General features: G+C 47.0%; 1 protein-coding gene and 1 pseudogene across 1 annotated transcript; one reads left to right on the top strand and one right to left on the bottom strand.

Moving 5' to 3' along the window:
* Positions 1–11,938: 11,938 nt before the first annotated feature.
* On the top strand, positions 11,939–13,769 carry LOC119297321 (LRR receptor-like serine/threonine-protein kinase GSO1). The gene is made up of 3 exons (XM_037575161.1): positions 11,939–12,838; positions 13,256–13,313; positions 13,699–13,769. Exons 1-3 carry the CDS (start codon positions 11,939–11,941, stop codon positions 13,767–13,769), a joined length of 1,029 nt encoding a protein of 342 aa, XP_037431058.1.
* A 65-nt stretch (positions 13,770–13,834) lies between these two features.
* LOC119299521 lies at positions 13,835–14,512 on the bottom strand (annotated as a pseudogene).
* Between the last annotated feature and the right edge of the window lie 2,776 nt (positions 14,513–17,288).

The raw sequence follows: 17,288 nt of genomic DNA on the forward strand, positions 1-17,288 counted from the left end.
CATAAACACTTTGTTCATCATGTTCATAAAATAGGCAGGTGCGTTAGTCAGACCAAATGACATAACGGTATACTCGTACAGCCCATACCTGGTGGTAAAAGCTGTCTTAGGAATATCCTGTTCTCGAATCTTCAACTGGTGGTATCCTGATCGCAGATCGATCTTGGAAAATACCTTAGATCCTTGCAATCGATTAAACAGATCGTTGATCATTGGTAGTGGGTACTTGTTTTTGATCGTTACTTCATTCAATCCTCGATAATCAACAACCATCCTTAACGATCCATCCTTCTTTTCTACCAGAAGTACTGGCGATCCCCAAGGTGAAGAACTTGGGCGAATATATCCCTTATCCAGTAACTCCTTAATCTGCTTCTTAATTTCCACCAAATCCTTTGCTGGCATCCTATATGGTCTCTTTGATATTGGCCCTATGCCTGGCAATAGCTCAATCAAAAACTCAATATCTCTATCCGGTGGCATGCCTGGCAACTTCTCTGGAAATACTTCAGGAAAATCCCTTACCACTGATACTTCCTCCTACACAACTCTTGTTAAGCAATTTACTTGAGTCCTCTTTGGCACATGTCGGGATACATACTTGATCCTTCTCCCTTCTGGGGTGGTAAGAAAAATTGACTTACTAGCACATTCAATATTCCCTTCATACTTTGATAACCAATCCATGCCTAATATCACTTCCAATCCTTGGGATTCCAATACTATTAGGTCTGAGGGAAAAACATAGTTACCAATCCTTAATGGTAACAGATCACACCATAGACTAGCCACATACTCTGCTCCAGGCGAGGTTACTAACATGGGTGACCTAAGGGCTTGGGTTGATAGGTTATACTTATCCACAAATCCCCTTGAGATGTATGAATGCGATGCACCAGTATCAAAAAGAACGAGTGCAGTAAATGACTTAACCAAAAACTTACCTATTACTGCATCAGGCTGAGCTTCAACCTCCTCCACGCTAACGTGGTTCACCTGTCCCCTATTGAAAGGGTTCGGCTTCTTCCCAGAACTTCCATTACCATTTTGGCCTTCAGGACATTCATTGGCATAATGTCCGGTCTTCTGACACTTAAAGCAAGTGACTTGGCTTAGGTCTTTCTTGGCTGGGGTTGATGGGTTGGTGCGATTTTGGCCGTTGCTTCCTCCATTGCCATTTCCATTCTTGGTGCCATTGTGATTGTGCGAGCTACCTCCTCCATGGGTATGCTGAAAATGTCCTCCCGGTCTAGGGGTAAAACGTGGCTTCTGCTGAGCTCCTGAATTGTACTTTCCTTGTCCATACTTCCTCTTGCGATTCTCAATTTGCTACTGCTTGCCTTCAATCATAAGAGCACGATCTACCAACTCCTAGTAGTTGTTGAAGGTGGCTACCATCAACTGCATGCTCAACTCATCATTCAGTCCTTCCAGAAACTTCTCCTGCTTAGCTGCATCTGTAGCGACGTCATCTGGGGCATAACATGCTAACTTACTAAATTCCTCCACGTACTGGCAAACTGTCCGTCCTCCTTGGCGCAAGTTGCAAAACTCACGCTTCTTCATGGCCATAGCTCCTGCTGAAACATGTGCAGTACGAAAGGCCTGCTGAAACTGGTCCCATGTGACAGTGTCGACTGGGAAAGTGGCTGTGAAATTCTCCCACCATGATGCTGTCGGTCCTTCTAACTGATGTGCGGCAAACTTCACCTTCTCCGCATCTGTGCATCCTGCTGTGGTCAACTCCCTAGCTGTCTTGCGGAGCCAATCATCTGCTACTATCGGCTCGGTGCTACTGGAAAACACCGGCGGATTCAGCCTAAGAAAACGGGCTAAGTGGTCAACAGGTGGTGGTGGTGGTGGGTTGTTGTTGTTGTTCCCTTGATTCTGATTCTGGACTAGCAACTGCATCAATGTGTTCTGCTGCTGGATCAACTGGGTGAGCTCCGGTGGAAAGGCAAATCCGGGGTCACGTCTCGGAGGCATCTGAGGGTTTAGAAAAGATGAGATGTAAGAATAGAGGGGGTCTAAAGAGAAAACACTACCCATATGCACATGAGGCAAAACAAACAATTTACTTCATTCAATCAAACAAGGGCATACAATCGATCTAACTATCGCAAAAGTGCTCGGACTACTATATTTACATGGTGGACTACTACTACTGATGAGGTGGTCTACTAGAAATATTCTTCGATTGCAGACTCCATGATATCTGCTCCAGCTTCATCAACATAGTCATCATCGCTACTATCTGGTTCCGAGTCGGTGTCTTCGATGATGATGTAGTCTTCCGGGCTAATTTCCTTGGGTTCTTCGTCTTCATCTACTGGCGTAGGGCCTCCCATAAATATTCCAATCTTCTTGATCAGGTCGTCATTCTTCTCCACCAATACTTCAATTTCCTCTTCATAATCTTCACGTGTAGCCTTGAGTTCTTCCTCCAGTTCCTTGATTCTAGTCTTAGCCTTCTTCAGATCTATCATGTCGGTGCACATCTGGTTCTCCTATCGTCGAATGTGCTGGTTTAACTCCTGGATAAAAGCTGCGATTGATCAATCCTTCCTGGTGCTGATCATCTCCCAGTGTTCATCTCGGCGCCCACAAATCTGGTAGATAGTATCCTTGAGATCCTTGCGGTAGACTTCTCCAATGCGTCCCATGGCGATGTGAGCTGCCATGCTCTTTCCTAGACTCCAAGTTGGTGCATCAAAACAAAACTCTATGGGCTCAGTGACTGGCATGAACGTCCTTCCTGGAACTTAAACTTGAATCATCCAGCGCTCTTCTTCAGGTAAAGTGGCGTTGTAGGTTCCTATGAAGCTTGGTACTCCTATATTCACGTATCTAGTGACTTACTTCAAGTGACGTCCAAAGGGTGTATCTTCATCCGGTTGCGTGAACTTATTCCTTGCATCCGCCATCCTAAAGAGTAGAAAATATGAGGAGTCAGAAATGAGAAGAGAGTGAATATGAGGAGTCTTTAGCTTAGTGGTCGTGTCCTACAGTCAGCTGTGCTCTAGCCATCTCTGTAGCGACCAGACCTCAAACAGTCTGATCTCTGTGCTCAGGTATCATCCCTGGATCAGTAATGCTGACACCACACAGTACTCGGAGGATTTATAACAGAGTAGCAATCACACACTTATTACATCGAGTGTCTCAATAGAGAACTTATTACAATAAATATGGCTTAAGGCCATCTAATAACGATAACAGCGGAAGGCTTGGAAGATAAGTGAGTCCATCAACTCCAACGGCATCACTGAGTATAGAACCACGACCTAAAACTCCTTAATCGTCGTCTGAAAAGTCTGCAACATTAACGTTGCAGCCCGAAATGGGTCAGCACATGGAATATGCTGGCAAGGTAACACATAGAGAGTATTGGAATGAAACAGCTATACTATATGCATATTTGGCTGGTGGAAAGCTCTATGGTTACAGTTTTGCGTAAAGCCAATTTTTCCCTACTTCAAAAGAATAAATTTATTTAACTATCATGGTAGTTGTTAAACATTGAGAATGGTTGATAGCATTCTCAATCCCAATTAAGCATCATCATTAAACATAACCCAACAAAATTAATTTAGAGTAACATGTTGAGATTCACATGATAATCCAAGTACTAGATACTCAAGATGTCCATAACCGGGGACACGGCTAACCATGATTAGTTTATTACACTCTGCAGAGGTTTGCGCACTTTTCCCCACAAGACTCGATCGCCTCCGTTTGGTTTCTCGCACTACGTGGTGTTTGAGAAGATGGATGACCAAGACATAGTCTTTCAGAAGCGTTAGCACCTTACGATCGGGTAGACCGTACCACCTACATCCCCTACATCTACTAGTCTACCACTGTAAGAGTTCGCACGACTTAGTCAACTATGCTAGAGCCCATAATAGCTTATGGCTGCACACGGAAGTTTCTAGTATGAATAGTCTCATGATCCCTTTGAGCCTGGGTGGCGGTCCAAAAGAAAACAGGCAAGTCCTGGAATACCCAGGTGCCTCAATCCACCCAGTTGTGTGTTTAAATTGCCACCTTAGATAAACCATTAATTAACAAACTCACATCTGTCATGGATATCACTCACCCAATCCACGTCTACTAGCATAGCATGGCATAATAAGCAAATGTAGAAGTAACTCCCAAAGGTTTGGTAATAAACAGGTAATAGATACTACCTCATCTACTTCCCATCCCACAATTTAATTAGATCCTAATCATGCAATGTGTGAGGATTGATCTAATGCAATAAAACTGGGTAGTAGAAAAAGTATGATCAAAGTGTTACTTGCCTTGCTGATGATCCGGGAAACCTAGAGATTCGAAGTAACAAGCGGCGCACTCCGGGTATTCTATCGCAGACAAACAAACAAGCATACAATAAGTACTCATCTAATGCACAGGTAAAACTCAAATAAGAGATCTAACCAGAAGGTTCAACTTAAGAACTCCGGTTGGCAAAAAGAATCAAATCGAACGAAGCAACGAAAGTCAAACGACGAAAGAAAACAACTTCGTTCTAGTAATCTGGATCTAGAGCAAATTTTACAGTAGCAAAATCTTGTTTAAGTTGGTTAAACGGATAGAGGGTTTCGAGACGAAACTCTAGGCGCTTGAATCGCCAAATTCCGATGAACGAGCGAAAAGTTATACTAGAATGAAAATCGGATCAGGAATCGCGATCAGAAAAATCGCGGATTTAATCCGAGAAAAAGAAAAACGACGAACGTTCGCTAGAACGAACGGACGGACGAACGCTCGCTATTTAAATAAACCGGAAAAAACGATCTATTTAAAAAAACCAAATCTAAAAAAATCGACGGAAAAACCGACGAAAACCGATCTATTTTTTTAATAAAAAAACCGATGGCACGGAAGTCGAGGCGCGGCGAACCTCGGGCGGCGGAATCCGGCGGCGGCGGCGCGTGGGGCACGGGGCGGCTAGGGTTTGCTGGGGCTGGGGCTGGGCCTCTCCCCGGCTTATAAAGCCCGCCCGGGCCGGTGTCCAGGTCGGACATGGCCCGTAGGTCGGTGCGCATTTTTTTTTAAAAAAAATTACGCGCAGAAGAAAAATAAAAAGAAATACTAAATGGACTCCAAAAATTTCGAAATAAATTTTCTCGGGCTTCTAAAATCAAGCCGCACAAGGTGAACATTTATTTGGGACCTAAATGCAATTTTGAAAAACGCACATTTTTCCTAAATTCAAATAAAACACCGAAAAACTCTGAAATAAAATCTTATTTGATTTTATTATTAAATCCTCAATATTTCTTTATTTTGGGAAAGTCATTTTATTCCCTCTATCATATTTTTGTAAAAGAAATAATTGATGATAAAATAAATAAAATCAAATGATCCTATTCTCAAAATTTGAGAAAACTCAAATATGAAAATAACGAAATCCCCAACTCTCTCCGTGGGTCATTGAGTTGCGTAGAATTTCTAGGATCAACCAAAATGCAAACTAAAATATGATATGCATAGATGATCTAATGTATAACATTCCAAATTGGAAATTTGGGATGTTACAGTGTGATAGCCCCACGGTGGGCGCCAACTGTCGTGGGTTTGTCATGGCAGATGTCCTCATGAAAGGACTTAGTCGTGGAGCCATCACTACGGGTTAGCTTAAAGGCGTTAAACCGGAGAAGGGACACGAGGGGTTTTATACTAGTTCGGCCCCTTCGATGAAGGTAAAAGCCTACGTCTAGTTGTGCTTGGTATTGCTGGGGTTTGGATGACCAGGGAGCGGATCCGCTTTGCCTGGCTCTCGAGTTGTTGTCTCTTCTCCTTAAACCGCTGCCGGGTCATCCCTTTATATACATAGGTTGACGCCCGCCGGTTTACAGAGTCCCGAGGCCGGATCATAAACGTGTCCGGCTCGATCTCTATTCCTTCTAACTTACAATACAAGTTATATGAAAGAATCAGTTTACATCTACAGGCCATAGCCCACCTTTAGGCCTTGGGCCTTCGTAAAGCGCCACCATCCTCACGTCTTTATGGGCTTCTATATTCATGGAGTTAACTCGGCCACTCCTAGCCGGTTTACCTCCAATAGTCATATCTCCAACAGGTACAATAGTGATCCAGGAGTGGATCACTGGACAGCGGTCAAAATTATGCTTAGTGGACTAAGGAAATATTTCTCGGTTATGGAGGTGATAAAAGAGTTCGTCGTAAAGAGTTACGTCGCTGCAAGCTTTTGACACCGATCTAGATGACTCTAAGTCTCGATCTAGATACATATTGAAAGTGGGAGCAATTAGCTAGAGTAGCTCCATGCAGAGTATTGTAGGCATAGAAATTTGCAAAATACATACGGATCTGAATGTTGCAGACCCGAAGACTAAACTTCTCTCACAAGCAAAACATGATCACTCTTTGGGTGTTAATCACATAGCGATGTGAACTAGATTATTGACTCTAGTAAACCCTTTGGGTATTAGTCACATGAATATGTGAACTAATCACATAAAGATGTGAACTATTGGTGTGAAATCACAAGACGATGTGAACTAGATTATTGACTCTAGTGCAAGTGGGAGACTCAAGGAAATATGCCCTAGAGACAATAATAAAGTTGTTATTTATATTTCCTTATATCATGATAAATGTTTATTATTCATGCTAGAATTGTATTAAACAGGAAACTTAGTACATGCGTGAAGACATAGACAAACAGAGTGTCCCTAGTATGCCTCTACTTGACTAGCTCGTTAATCAAAGATGGTTAAGTTTCCTAGCCATAGACATGTGTTGTCATTTGATGAATGGGATCACATCATTAGAGAATGATGTGATGGACACGACCCATCCGTTAGCTTAACACTATGATTGTTTAGTTTATTCCTATTGCTTTCTTCATGACTTATACATGTTCCTCAGACTATGAGATTATGCAACTTCCGAATACAGGAGGAACACCTTGTGTGCTATCAAACGTCACAATGTAACTGGGTGATTATAAAGATGCTCTGTAGGTGTCTCTGATGGTGTTTGTTGAGTTGGCATAGATCGAGATTAGGATTTGTCACTCCGTGTATCGGAGAGGTATCTCTGGGCCCTCTCGGTAATGCTCATCACTGTAAGCCTTGCAAGCAATGTGACTAATGAGTTAGTTGCGGGATGATGCATTACAGAACGAGTAAAGAGACTTGCCGGTAACAAGATTGAACTAGGTATGATGATACCGACGATCGAATCTCGGGCAAGTAACATACCGATGACAAAGGGAACAACATATGTTATTATGCGGTTTGATCGATAAAGATCTTCGTAGAATATGTAGGAACCAATATGAGCATCCAGGTTCCGCTATTGGTTATTGTCCGGAGATGAGTCTCGGCCATGTCTACATAGTTCTCGAACCCGTAGGGTCCGCACGCTTAACGTTCAATGACGATCGGTATTATGAGTTTATGTGTTTTGATGTACCTAAGGTAGTTCGGAGTCCCGGATGAGATCACGAACATGACGAGGAGTCTTGAAATGGTCAAGACATAAAGATTGATATATTAGATGACTATATTCGAACACCGGAATGGTTCTGAGGTGTATCGGGTATTTATCGGAGTGCTAGAAGGGTTATCGGAACCATCGGGGAAGTTATGGGCCTTATTGGGCCTTAAGGGGGAGAGAGAGAGCAGCCAAGGGCTGCCCCCCCATGGGCCTAGTCCAAATTGGACTAGGGGGGCGCCCCCTCCTTCCTGCTCCTTCCCCTCTCCTTCCTTCTTCTCCTAGTAGGACTAGGAAAGGGGGGGGTCCAACTCCTACTAGGAATAGGATTGCCCCCCTCGGGCGCGCCCTATAGGGCCGGCCGGCCTCCCCCTTGCTCCTTTATATACGGGGGCAGGGGCACCCTAGAACACACAAGTTGACAAATGTTTTAGCCATGTGCGGTGCCCCCTCCACAGAAACACACCTCGGTCATATTGTCGTAGTGCTTAGGCGAAGCCCTGCGTCAGTAACTTCATCATTTCCGTCAACACGCCGCCGTGCTGACGAAACTCTCCCTCGGCCTCAGATGGATCTAGAGTTCAAGGGACGTCACCAAGCTGAACGTGTGCAGATCACGGAGGTGCCGTGCGTTTGGTACTTGATCAGTTGGATCGCGAAGACGTTCGACTACATCAAGCGTGTTACTTAAACGCTTCTGCTTTCGGTCTACGAGGGTACATGGACACACTCTCCCCACTCGTTGCTATGCATCTCCTAGATAGATCTTGCGTGATCATAGGAAATCTTTTGAAATATTGTGTTCCCCAACAGCAATTGCTTTCCTCGCTCGAACTCATTTGCTTTGGTTTGTGTTCGTCCCATGTGTTCGAGACCATATGGTGTGACACATATGAGCTATCCTATCTATATCTATCTATGTCAAGTACTTTATGTTAGTAATCATTTGTGAGATATATCTTGTTTATTCTCTCATTCATATGCTCACATAGTATCACTTGCATGCTTTCATCTTCTATCTATGCAAGTATGGTTTGGTCTATAAAATATAGGGGGAGTGTGGATCCTATGTGTGTGCACTTTGCATTCCAAAAGCATATTTAAAATAGTGCACACATCTAGGTAGAGCCTGTCTATATTTTGTAGATTGTGGGGTTGCACACCTGTTCTTGCTATATCCTTTGTGCAAATCCCACATTGTCATGAATCCACCAAAAAGGGGGAGATTGTTAGGACATATTTCTCCCTAAGTGGTTTTGGTGATTGATGACAACATGTTTGTAGACTAATTGTGTGCATTGAGCTTTTCAGACTATCAAGCATATGGCACAAGACGATTCGTGTCCCTCAGAGTTTCAAGAGAAGACAGTTTTCTTTCTTGTGATTCTTTTCTGCTGGACTTGAGTCGTAGGGAAAACCCTACTATCAAGAGGGGGTTCGCACCGGAAAGGTTTGGGTGGAATCAACACGCACACTTTTCTTGCACCCATCATTTCCTTGGAGTTGTCCCCTGTTTGCATCGGAGTAGGGGAGAAGAGCCACAAGCGGTAGTACCGATGGCTGTAGCGATAGTACCGCCTATAGGCGGTATAGTGCCGCTGTAACCGCCATTCGCACTACCGCTCGTGGCTGGGACCTTGATTTGTTATGTCGGGTTCTACGGTGGTGTCTCTGGGTGACTACCGTGCTACCCGTTTGTCCTCAGAAAATGGGCGATTGTAGCAGCGGTAGTACCGCTCCTACTACCGCGGCTACCACCGCCCATTCCTCTGTTTTTCTCTCCTGTTCTTCTTTCTCCTGTGTATCCTGTAAGGAGCGGTAGTACCGCTCCTGGAGCGGTAGTACCGCTCATCTGCGGGCTATGAGATGTATAACGGTTGGATTTACCCCCCCCCCCACTATAAAAGGGGGTCTTCTTCCCCAAGAAGATTCACCTCTTCCTACCCTAATTTCATTGTTGCTCCAAAACTCATTTTCACCTGATCTTTCTCCCTAGCCCATCAAACTTGTTGATTTTCTAGGGATTGGTTGAGAAGGCCCGGATCTACACTTCCACCAAGAGAAATTTGATTTCCCCCACTAATCCCTTGCGAATCTTGCTACTCTTGGGTGTTTGAGCACCCTAGACGGCCGAGGTCACCTCGGAGCCACATTTCATTGTGGTGAAGCTCCGTGGTGTTTTTGGGAGCCTCCAATCAAGTTGTGGAGAATGCCCCAACCTTGTTTGTAAAGGTTCGGTTGCCGCCTTCAAGGGCACCACTAGTGGAATCATGGCATCTCACATTGTGTGAGGGCGTGAGGAGAATACGGTGGCCCTAGTGGCTTCTTAGGGAGCATTGTGCCTCCACACCGCTCCAACAAAGACGTACCCCTCAAAGGGAAGGAACTTCGGTAACACATCCTCGTCTCCACCGGCTCCACTTGTGGTTATCTCTTACCTTTATTTTGTGCAAGCTATTGTAGTGTTGTATCATTTGCTTGCTATTGTAGTTGTCATTGCTAGCATCATATAGGTTGCTCACCTAGTTGCACATCTAGACAACCTATTTGTTGCTAACCCTAATTTGTTAAGAAAAGTTAAATTTTGGTAGTTGCTTATTCACCCCTCTCTAGTCAACCATATTGACTCTTTCAGCTTTGCTTTACATAAGAGTTCGTCTAGGTTTATCCTTTGCTACCAAAAGGATTGGGTCACCTTGCTGCACATTTGCTACACTTGTTACTCGTTACCCGTTACGGGTTATCTTACTACCAAACTATCTGTTATCGATAATTTCAGTGCCTGCAGAAAATACCTTGCTAAAAACACTTATCATTTTATTCTGCTGCTCGTTGGATCGACACTCTTAATTATCGAGAGGTCTACGATCCATCCCCTGTACTTGTGGGTCATCAGCATAACATCTTGAGATTTTATGAAGTCACCACAGACGCCTCGCAGTCGACGGGAACGTCTTCTCCCGCTGAACGAACATCACCGAAGTCTGAAATAAAACCAGAAATAATACGAGCACCAACGTCAAGTCTAGGACTTGAACTCTGGTGGGCTGGCGACACCACCGTCCTCCTAACCATCTAAAGATGTCTTAGCGTTACCTACATGAGCCTTTTGTAGTGTCTATCCCTTATGTGGCTGAAATATAATTTTGCCATCACTCGAGTCATGTGAGAAACAACGAGAGATATGTTTGTTCTTCCTTAAGACATTTTCTTCCCCAACAAATTTCACCTCCCCTGGCGTGATTTATTTTCCTCCGAGCCTTCGACCTACCCAGCCCTAACAACTTGCTCCCGCCCGCGCTCCCCCACCGCGGTTGTCGGCACTATCCCACACACCTCACCACCCTGCCCTCACATGTATTGTTGTCGCCCTATCCATCCCACTAACCCACTCCCCTCCTTTTCTAGCGTCGACGACGACTCTTCGTACCCCCCTTTCCCTTCCCACACCAGTCGGCCCTCTTCCTCGTCTCTGTCTGGGACGTCACAACCCTCTGCCGCTCCTAGCGCATCCCCATCTCCGGCGAGGTCATGACTCGGTTGCCCCTAGGTGGGCGTTCCTCGCTGGCGCTCGTCACGCCGCCTCGGTCTTCAGTCTCGTGCGAAATCGACTGACGCGAGCGAAATTTGAGGCACCTAATATTTAGCAAACACACTTTTGCAGATGTCACCGGGGCGAACCCTAGACATCGGAACAAAATTCCGCACAAGTACTCAAATATTCTTTTTGTTATATATAAGACTTTGGCGGGCGAAGAGAGTGAACAAGACACTAAAGCCCATGATATGATGAATTTCCACGGGTGCTTACTTGCGTTCCCCCTGCTATTGTAAAATTCTGATAGAGCAAACAAATTTGTTACGTACCACGTAAGATGTAACTGTAATTAGCGAAGAAGCAACAGCCGCCAGTAATCGTTTGGCTGATTCCACATGTCACTCTGGGTCTAGCCATGGCAAAAGCACCAACAACAGATCGGCCGATCAATCAGCCAACACGGTCATTTTCCACGACGCAGGCAAAATACCAAGTCATCATTCCAGCAACAGCTCAAGACACATGTGTTCCAAATTAGCACTGAGTCAAATGAGATCTCTGTTCAGTCCACCAAACGGAGAGATTCCCCGTGTGGCAGACTCCATGATCGAGACGTGCGCCGTGTTCCGAACGACCTATTCGTGCCGTCGCCCCGGCCGGCCGGCTGACGCGGATGGAGAAGAGTCCCTCCCGGCCGGCATCTGGCGCCTCCACCTTGTTCCCTGGCCACAGCACACGCGCCAAACGCACACCGGCCTTTGAAAAGTTCGCCGCCTTTGTCCGCTTGCAGCTGCAACGACCCGTGCGTGCCAGCCAGCGCCATGCATGCAGCCATATCCCGGGCTCCTTAATTCACGTCAAGAAATCACAGAGCTCTCAGTCCAGCATACCGGGGTTCAGTGAGCTGTGCTCGATCTTCATCACATCATGGGGAGGATTCCTGCCGTGGCTGCTGCCGTCATAGTGGCCTTACTGGTGTGCTGCTCGTGTGGGGTTCGAGGTAAGGAGGACGACGATGTGCTGGACTCCCTCGTCGATTTCCTGACCAAGCTCGCCGGTGGCGACCAGAAGACGGCGGGCGACTTCGGCTGGGACGCGTCGACCGACCCCTGCGACGGCACCGGCGGCCGCAACGGCAGCGACTCGAAGTGGGGAGGGACCGTCAAGTGCTTCGAGAACGGCGCGAGCAACGCCGGCCTGATCAAGGTTATCGATCTCCAGTCCCTGGGTCTCAGCGGCACCATCGACGCGGAGTTGCTCTGCGCCGCGCCGGCGCTCCGCGTGGTGAGCCTGCAGAACAACACGCTGCGCGGCGGCCTCCCCGCGGGCGTCTCGGCCTGCTCGGGCCTCACCCACCTCTACGTCGACCGCAACCAGCTCTCCGGCGCCCTGCCGAGCTCCCTTGGCAACCTCAGGAAGCTCCACGTGCTCGACGTCTCCAGGAACGACTTCTCCGGCGAGATCCCCGCCGGCCTCAGCGGCGTCCGCGGCCTCATAAGGTTCAACGCCAACGACAACCACCTCCAAGGCACCATTCCTGATTTCGACCTCGACAAGTTCGAGACCTTCAACGTGTCCAACAACAACCTCACCGGACCTATCCCCAAGAAGACCGGACGCTTCCGCGACGACAGCTACGCGGCCAACGCCGCCGGCATGTGCGGAGAGCCCGTGTTCTCCCCGTGTCCCTCCGGGGAGAGCAAATCAAAGAAGATGCGAAGGATCCTCATGTACCTCGGGTACGTCCTCCTCGGCGCCGTCATCGTGGCATTCGTCGTGTACAAGCTCTGCTCCAGGAAGAGGAACAAGCTGGGAAAGAAGGCCATGGTTGGCAAGGACATGTTCGACAGCAGCAACCCGACGACGACGACGACAAGCAAGTCGGCGTCGGCCTACTCGCTGCCGGCTTCGGCGGAGCGGAGCCCGGCGCGCAAGGGCGCGGCGTCGACGTCGCTGGTGGTGCTGCGGCGTTCGGGCACGGCCTCGGTCACGTCGACGGCGGCGGCCGCGGCGGCCAAGGACCTGCGGTTCGAGGACCTGCTCAAGTCTCCCGCGGAGCTGCTGGGGCGCGGGCGGTACGGGAGCTCGTACAAGGTGGCGGTGCCCGGCGGGGCGGCGCTGGCGGTGAAGCGGGTGAAGGACGCGTCGGTGAGCGACGACGAGTTCCGGCGGCGGATGGAGCGGGTCGCGCGCGCGAGGCACCCGGCCGTCCTGCCGCCGCTTGCATTCTACTGCGCCGCGCAGGAGAAGCTGGTGGTCTACGAGTTCCAGAGCAACGGCAGCCTCCACAGGCTACTCCACGGTATGCCCCTTCGCTCCTCTCGTTACAATATAATGTCAGAGAAGAGAAAATACAATCTGCTCCACATCACATAGATTCAAACAAGAAAGTTTCAACACTTGGAACATCATATTATCCAAAATTAAGATAATTTTGTACACGAAAGAAGAGATTAGATCCGTTCACTGGATGTATGGTCTGAAAGTTGGAAATTCGAATTTCTTTTAGGAAAGAAACGCCAAGAATTCACCAATTCGAAGTGACTTATTTCTTGTATGGAATGCAGACATATATACAGTTTTCTTTTTTGCGGGGGCAGACATATATATAGTTGAGTTGTAGTACAAATTAGAGAATATCATATGGGCAATCTTGTGGCTAGTTGCCCTCATGCACATTTTTGTAGCAATCGTCATGAACAATCTGCTAACACATGCCAACTTTTATGAATTCTTCCAGAAGATAAACATTTCCTGATTCTTTCATCGTGCATTAGTTCTTGTAAGATTATGCTACCTCGAGCATTAGTTCGTAGTAAAATGTTATTCCGAGCGAAGAAAATAACGATGTTCTTCTCGATGATTATTTGCAGGCTCTATAGAGAGCAGCCAGGCCCCCCTTGACTGGCCGGCGCGCCTTCACATTGCTACAAAGGTGGCCGACGGCATGGCCTTCTTACACGCCGCCATGCGCGGCGACGGCGCGAGCTCCTACGCCTCCTCCACGTCCTCCTCCATCGACTCTGCGGCGGCGGCGGAAGGCGCCATCGCCCACGGTGCCCTCAAGTCCACCAACATCCTCTTCACGGCCGGCATGGAGCCCTGCATCAGCGAGTACGGCGTCGTCGCGCCGCCGCTGGCCGCCGCCGTCGGCAGCAGCCGGAGCTCCGGCCTCCGCGCGGACGTGCGCGCCTTCGGCGTGCTTCTGCTGGAGCTGCTCACGGGGAAGGCCACGGCGGCGCAGGGCGACGGCGCGGAGCTGGCGCGCTGGGTGACCTCGGTGATCCAGGAGGAGTGGACCGCCGAGGTGTTCGACCGCGCGCTGCTCTCCCGCGACGGCGTCAGCGAGCAGCGGATGGTGCGGCTGCTGCAGGTCGCCATGAGGTGCATCGACGCCTCGCCCGGCGAGGTGCCGCCGACCATGAGGGAGGTTGCCGGGATGATCAATGCCATTCGCGAGGAGGACGACAGGTCTGTGTCCATGGAAGCGTGACAGGAGCACCGAACCAATCGGCAGTCTGAGAGTTCTCCAACCTCTGATCGGTGCTATATATATGTGTGTAAGCATATCTAGTTAGTTGCATTTGAGATCATATTCATCACACTCCCATTTTGTACTTTCCTTCACTCATATAAACTGTGTGTGACTACAGAGAACTCTAGTCTTAATTTTTCCGTTTATATGGATACCAACATTGCACACACACAGTTGTGTGCATCATACACAACTGTTCATGGAAATAATATTCACGCTCAACGAACTACTCGCTCTTATCTGATTGTAAGGTTTGGCTAGCAAACTTTTTGTAACCAAAGATAATACTATTGACGGTGAGCGTGCTTGGATCCAGGATTGTTTTTTCTTTTGAGAAACCGGCTGAAGCACTGTCTTTTCATTTACTCCCTCCGTTCCTAAATATAAGTCTTTATAGAGATTTCACTACGGACCACATACATATGTATCTATATGCATTTTAGAGTATAGATTCACTCATTTTGCTTTGTATGTGGTCCATGGTGGATTCTCTCCAAAGACTTATATTTAGAAATGGAGGGAGTAGAAGATAACAAAATGCCAGCCTTTGCACAAAGCATCGCCGGTCAAAAAAGAAAATTACAATCAATATTGATGAACCCCTTGCGCATGCCTCCAACGTGTGTCACCTGACTCTGGCACCACCGAAGGAAAATGGGACGAATCACCTCTTCACCCGAGCTCGATGCGGCTCCATGGTTGATATGCAACTTTGCGTACCTTCAAAGTAATTTACCAAAGGCCATTGAAAGATCTGGCCGGGGTAGCACCCATGAAACGCCATCGAACTCCAGATCTGACACCCCCGCACGACTAAGAGCCGGAGAAGGAAACCATACGTGCTAACCACCAACCACGATCCCAACACATGATCCATCTTCCAGATGTCGTCGATGTAGACCACTATCTGCATCCGCTTCTGGACTACCTCCCAAGCTCCACATCGGCGATGGAGCAGATGTCATCGCAAAGGTGGAGCCGAGGACACAAGTCCATCACAAGGATGTCGTCGTCGTGGCATCTCTTCTTATAAAGACTAGTTCTCAAATCCATCACCGACCATAAAGCTGATTATGTTGTCGCCGTGACATCTCCTCTTAAAAAAGACCAGTTCTCAAATCCATCACCGACCATAAAAGCCGATTACATCGTCGCCGTGACACCTCCTTAACATGTGAATTAGTTGCTACTTTAACATGAGAAGTTTTATAAGAAAGAATTGTTGTTATGATGCTAGGAAAAGTGATTGAAATTGTCATTGATCAAACGTGTGCACTTTGCTAGCATTCACACTTCATAAATTATTTCTTTTATCATTTACCTACTTGAGGACGAGTAGAAATTAAGCTTGGGGATGCTGATACGTCTCCAACGTATCTATAATTTATGAAGTATTCATGCTAATATATTATCATTCTTGGATGTTTTACAATCATTTTATAGCAACTTTATATCATTTTTTGGGACTAATCTATTGACCCAGTGCCCAGTGTCGGTTGTTGTTTTTTGTTTTTTTACATCGCAGGAAATCAATATCAAATGGAGTCCAAACACCGTGAAAATTTTTGTGGATTTTTTTATGAACCAGAAGACCACCAGTGGGCCAGAGTAGTACCTGGGGGTGCCCCGGGGGGGGGGGACAACCCACCAGGGTGTGCCTAGAGGCCCAGGCGCGTCCAGGTGGGTTGTGCCCACCTCGGTGGCCTCCCACACCACCTCTTCACCCTATAAATTTCCAAATATTCCAAAACCATCGGGGGTAACCCTAGATGAGAAGTTCCGCCGCCGCAAGGCTCTGTAGCCACCGAAAATCAATCTAGACCCCGTTTCGGCACTCTATCGGAGGGAGGAATCATCATCAGTGGCCATCTTCATCATCCCGGCGGCCACCACCATGAGGAGGGAGTAATTCACCCTCGGGGATGAGGGTTTATACCAGTAGCTATGTGTTTAATCTCTCTCTCTCTCTCTCTCTCATGTTCTTGAGATGTCACGATCTTGATGTATCACGGGCTTTGTTAATATAGTCGGATCATATGGTGTTTTCTCCTCTCTATCTTGTTGTGATGAATTGAGTTTTTCCCTTCGAGATTTCGTTGTTATCGGATTGAATACTTTTATGGATTTGAGTGCACTTGATATATGTCTTGCATATGAATACTCGTGGTGACAATGGGGTATCATATTGATTCACTTGATATGTGTTTTGGCACTCAACTCGCGGATTCCCGCGGTGACATTGGGGTAATCTATGCATGGGGGTTGATGCATGTTCTCGTCTTTTGTTTCTCCGGTAGAAATCTTGGGCACTCTTTGAAGTTCTTTGTGTTGGATTGAGTATTATGAATCTGAAATTATTTGGTGTTATTTTAGTACGAACTCTTGGATAGATCGATCAGAAAGAATAACTTCGAGGTGGTTTCATACCCTACAAACAATTTGTTCTTATGTTCTCCGCTAGATATGAACTTTGGAGTGATTTTTCATCGCACGTTGAGGGATGGTTATATGATCCAATTATATTAGCATTGTTGAGAGGTTGCACTAGCGAAAGTACGGACCCTAGGCCTCATTTTCAAGCATTGCAATACCGTTTTTGTGCCCGTTTACTATTTGCTACGTTGTTGTTTTTATGTATTTAGATTATAAAAATATATTTCTACCATCCATATTACACTTTGATCACCATCTCTTCACCGAACTAGTGCACCTATGCAAATTGCCATTGTATTGGGTATGTTG

This window comes from Triticum dicoccoides, chromosome 5A (assembly GCF_002162155.2).
Source record: "Triticum dicoccoides isolate Atlit2015 ecotype Zavitan chromosome 5A, WEW_v2.0, whole genome shotgun sequence".
Lineage (NCBI taxonomy): Eukaryota > Viridiplantae > Streptophyta > Magnoliopsida > Poales > Poaceae > Triticum > Triticum dicoccoides.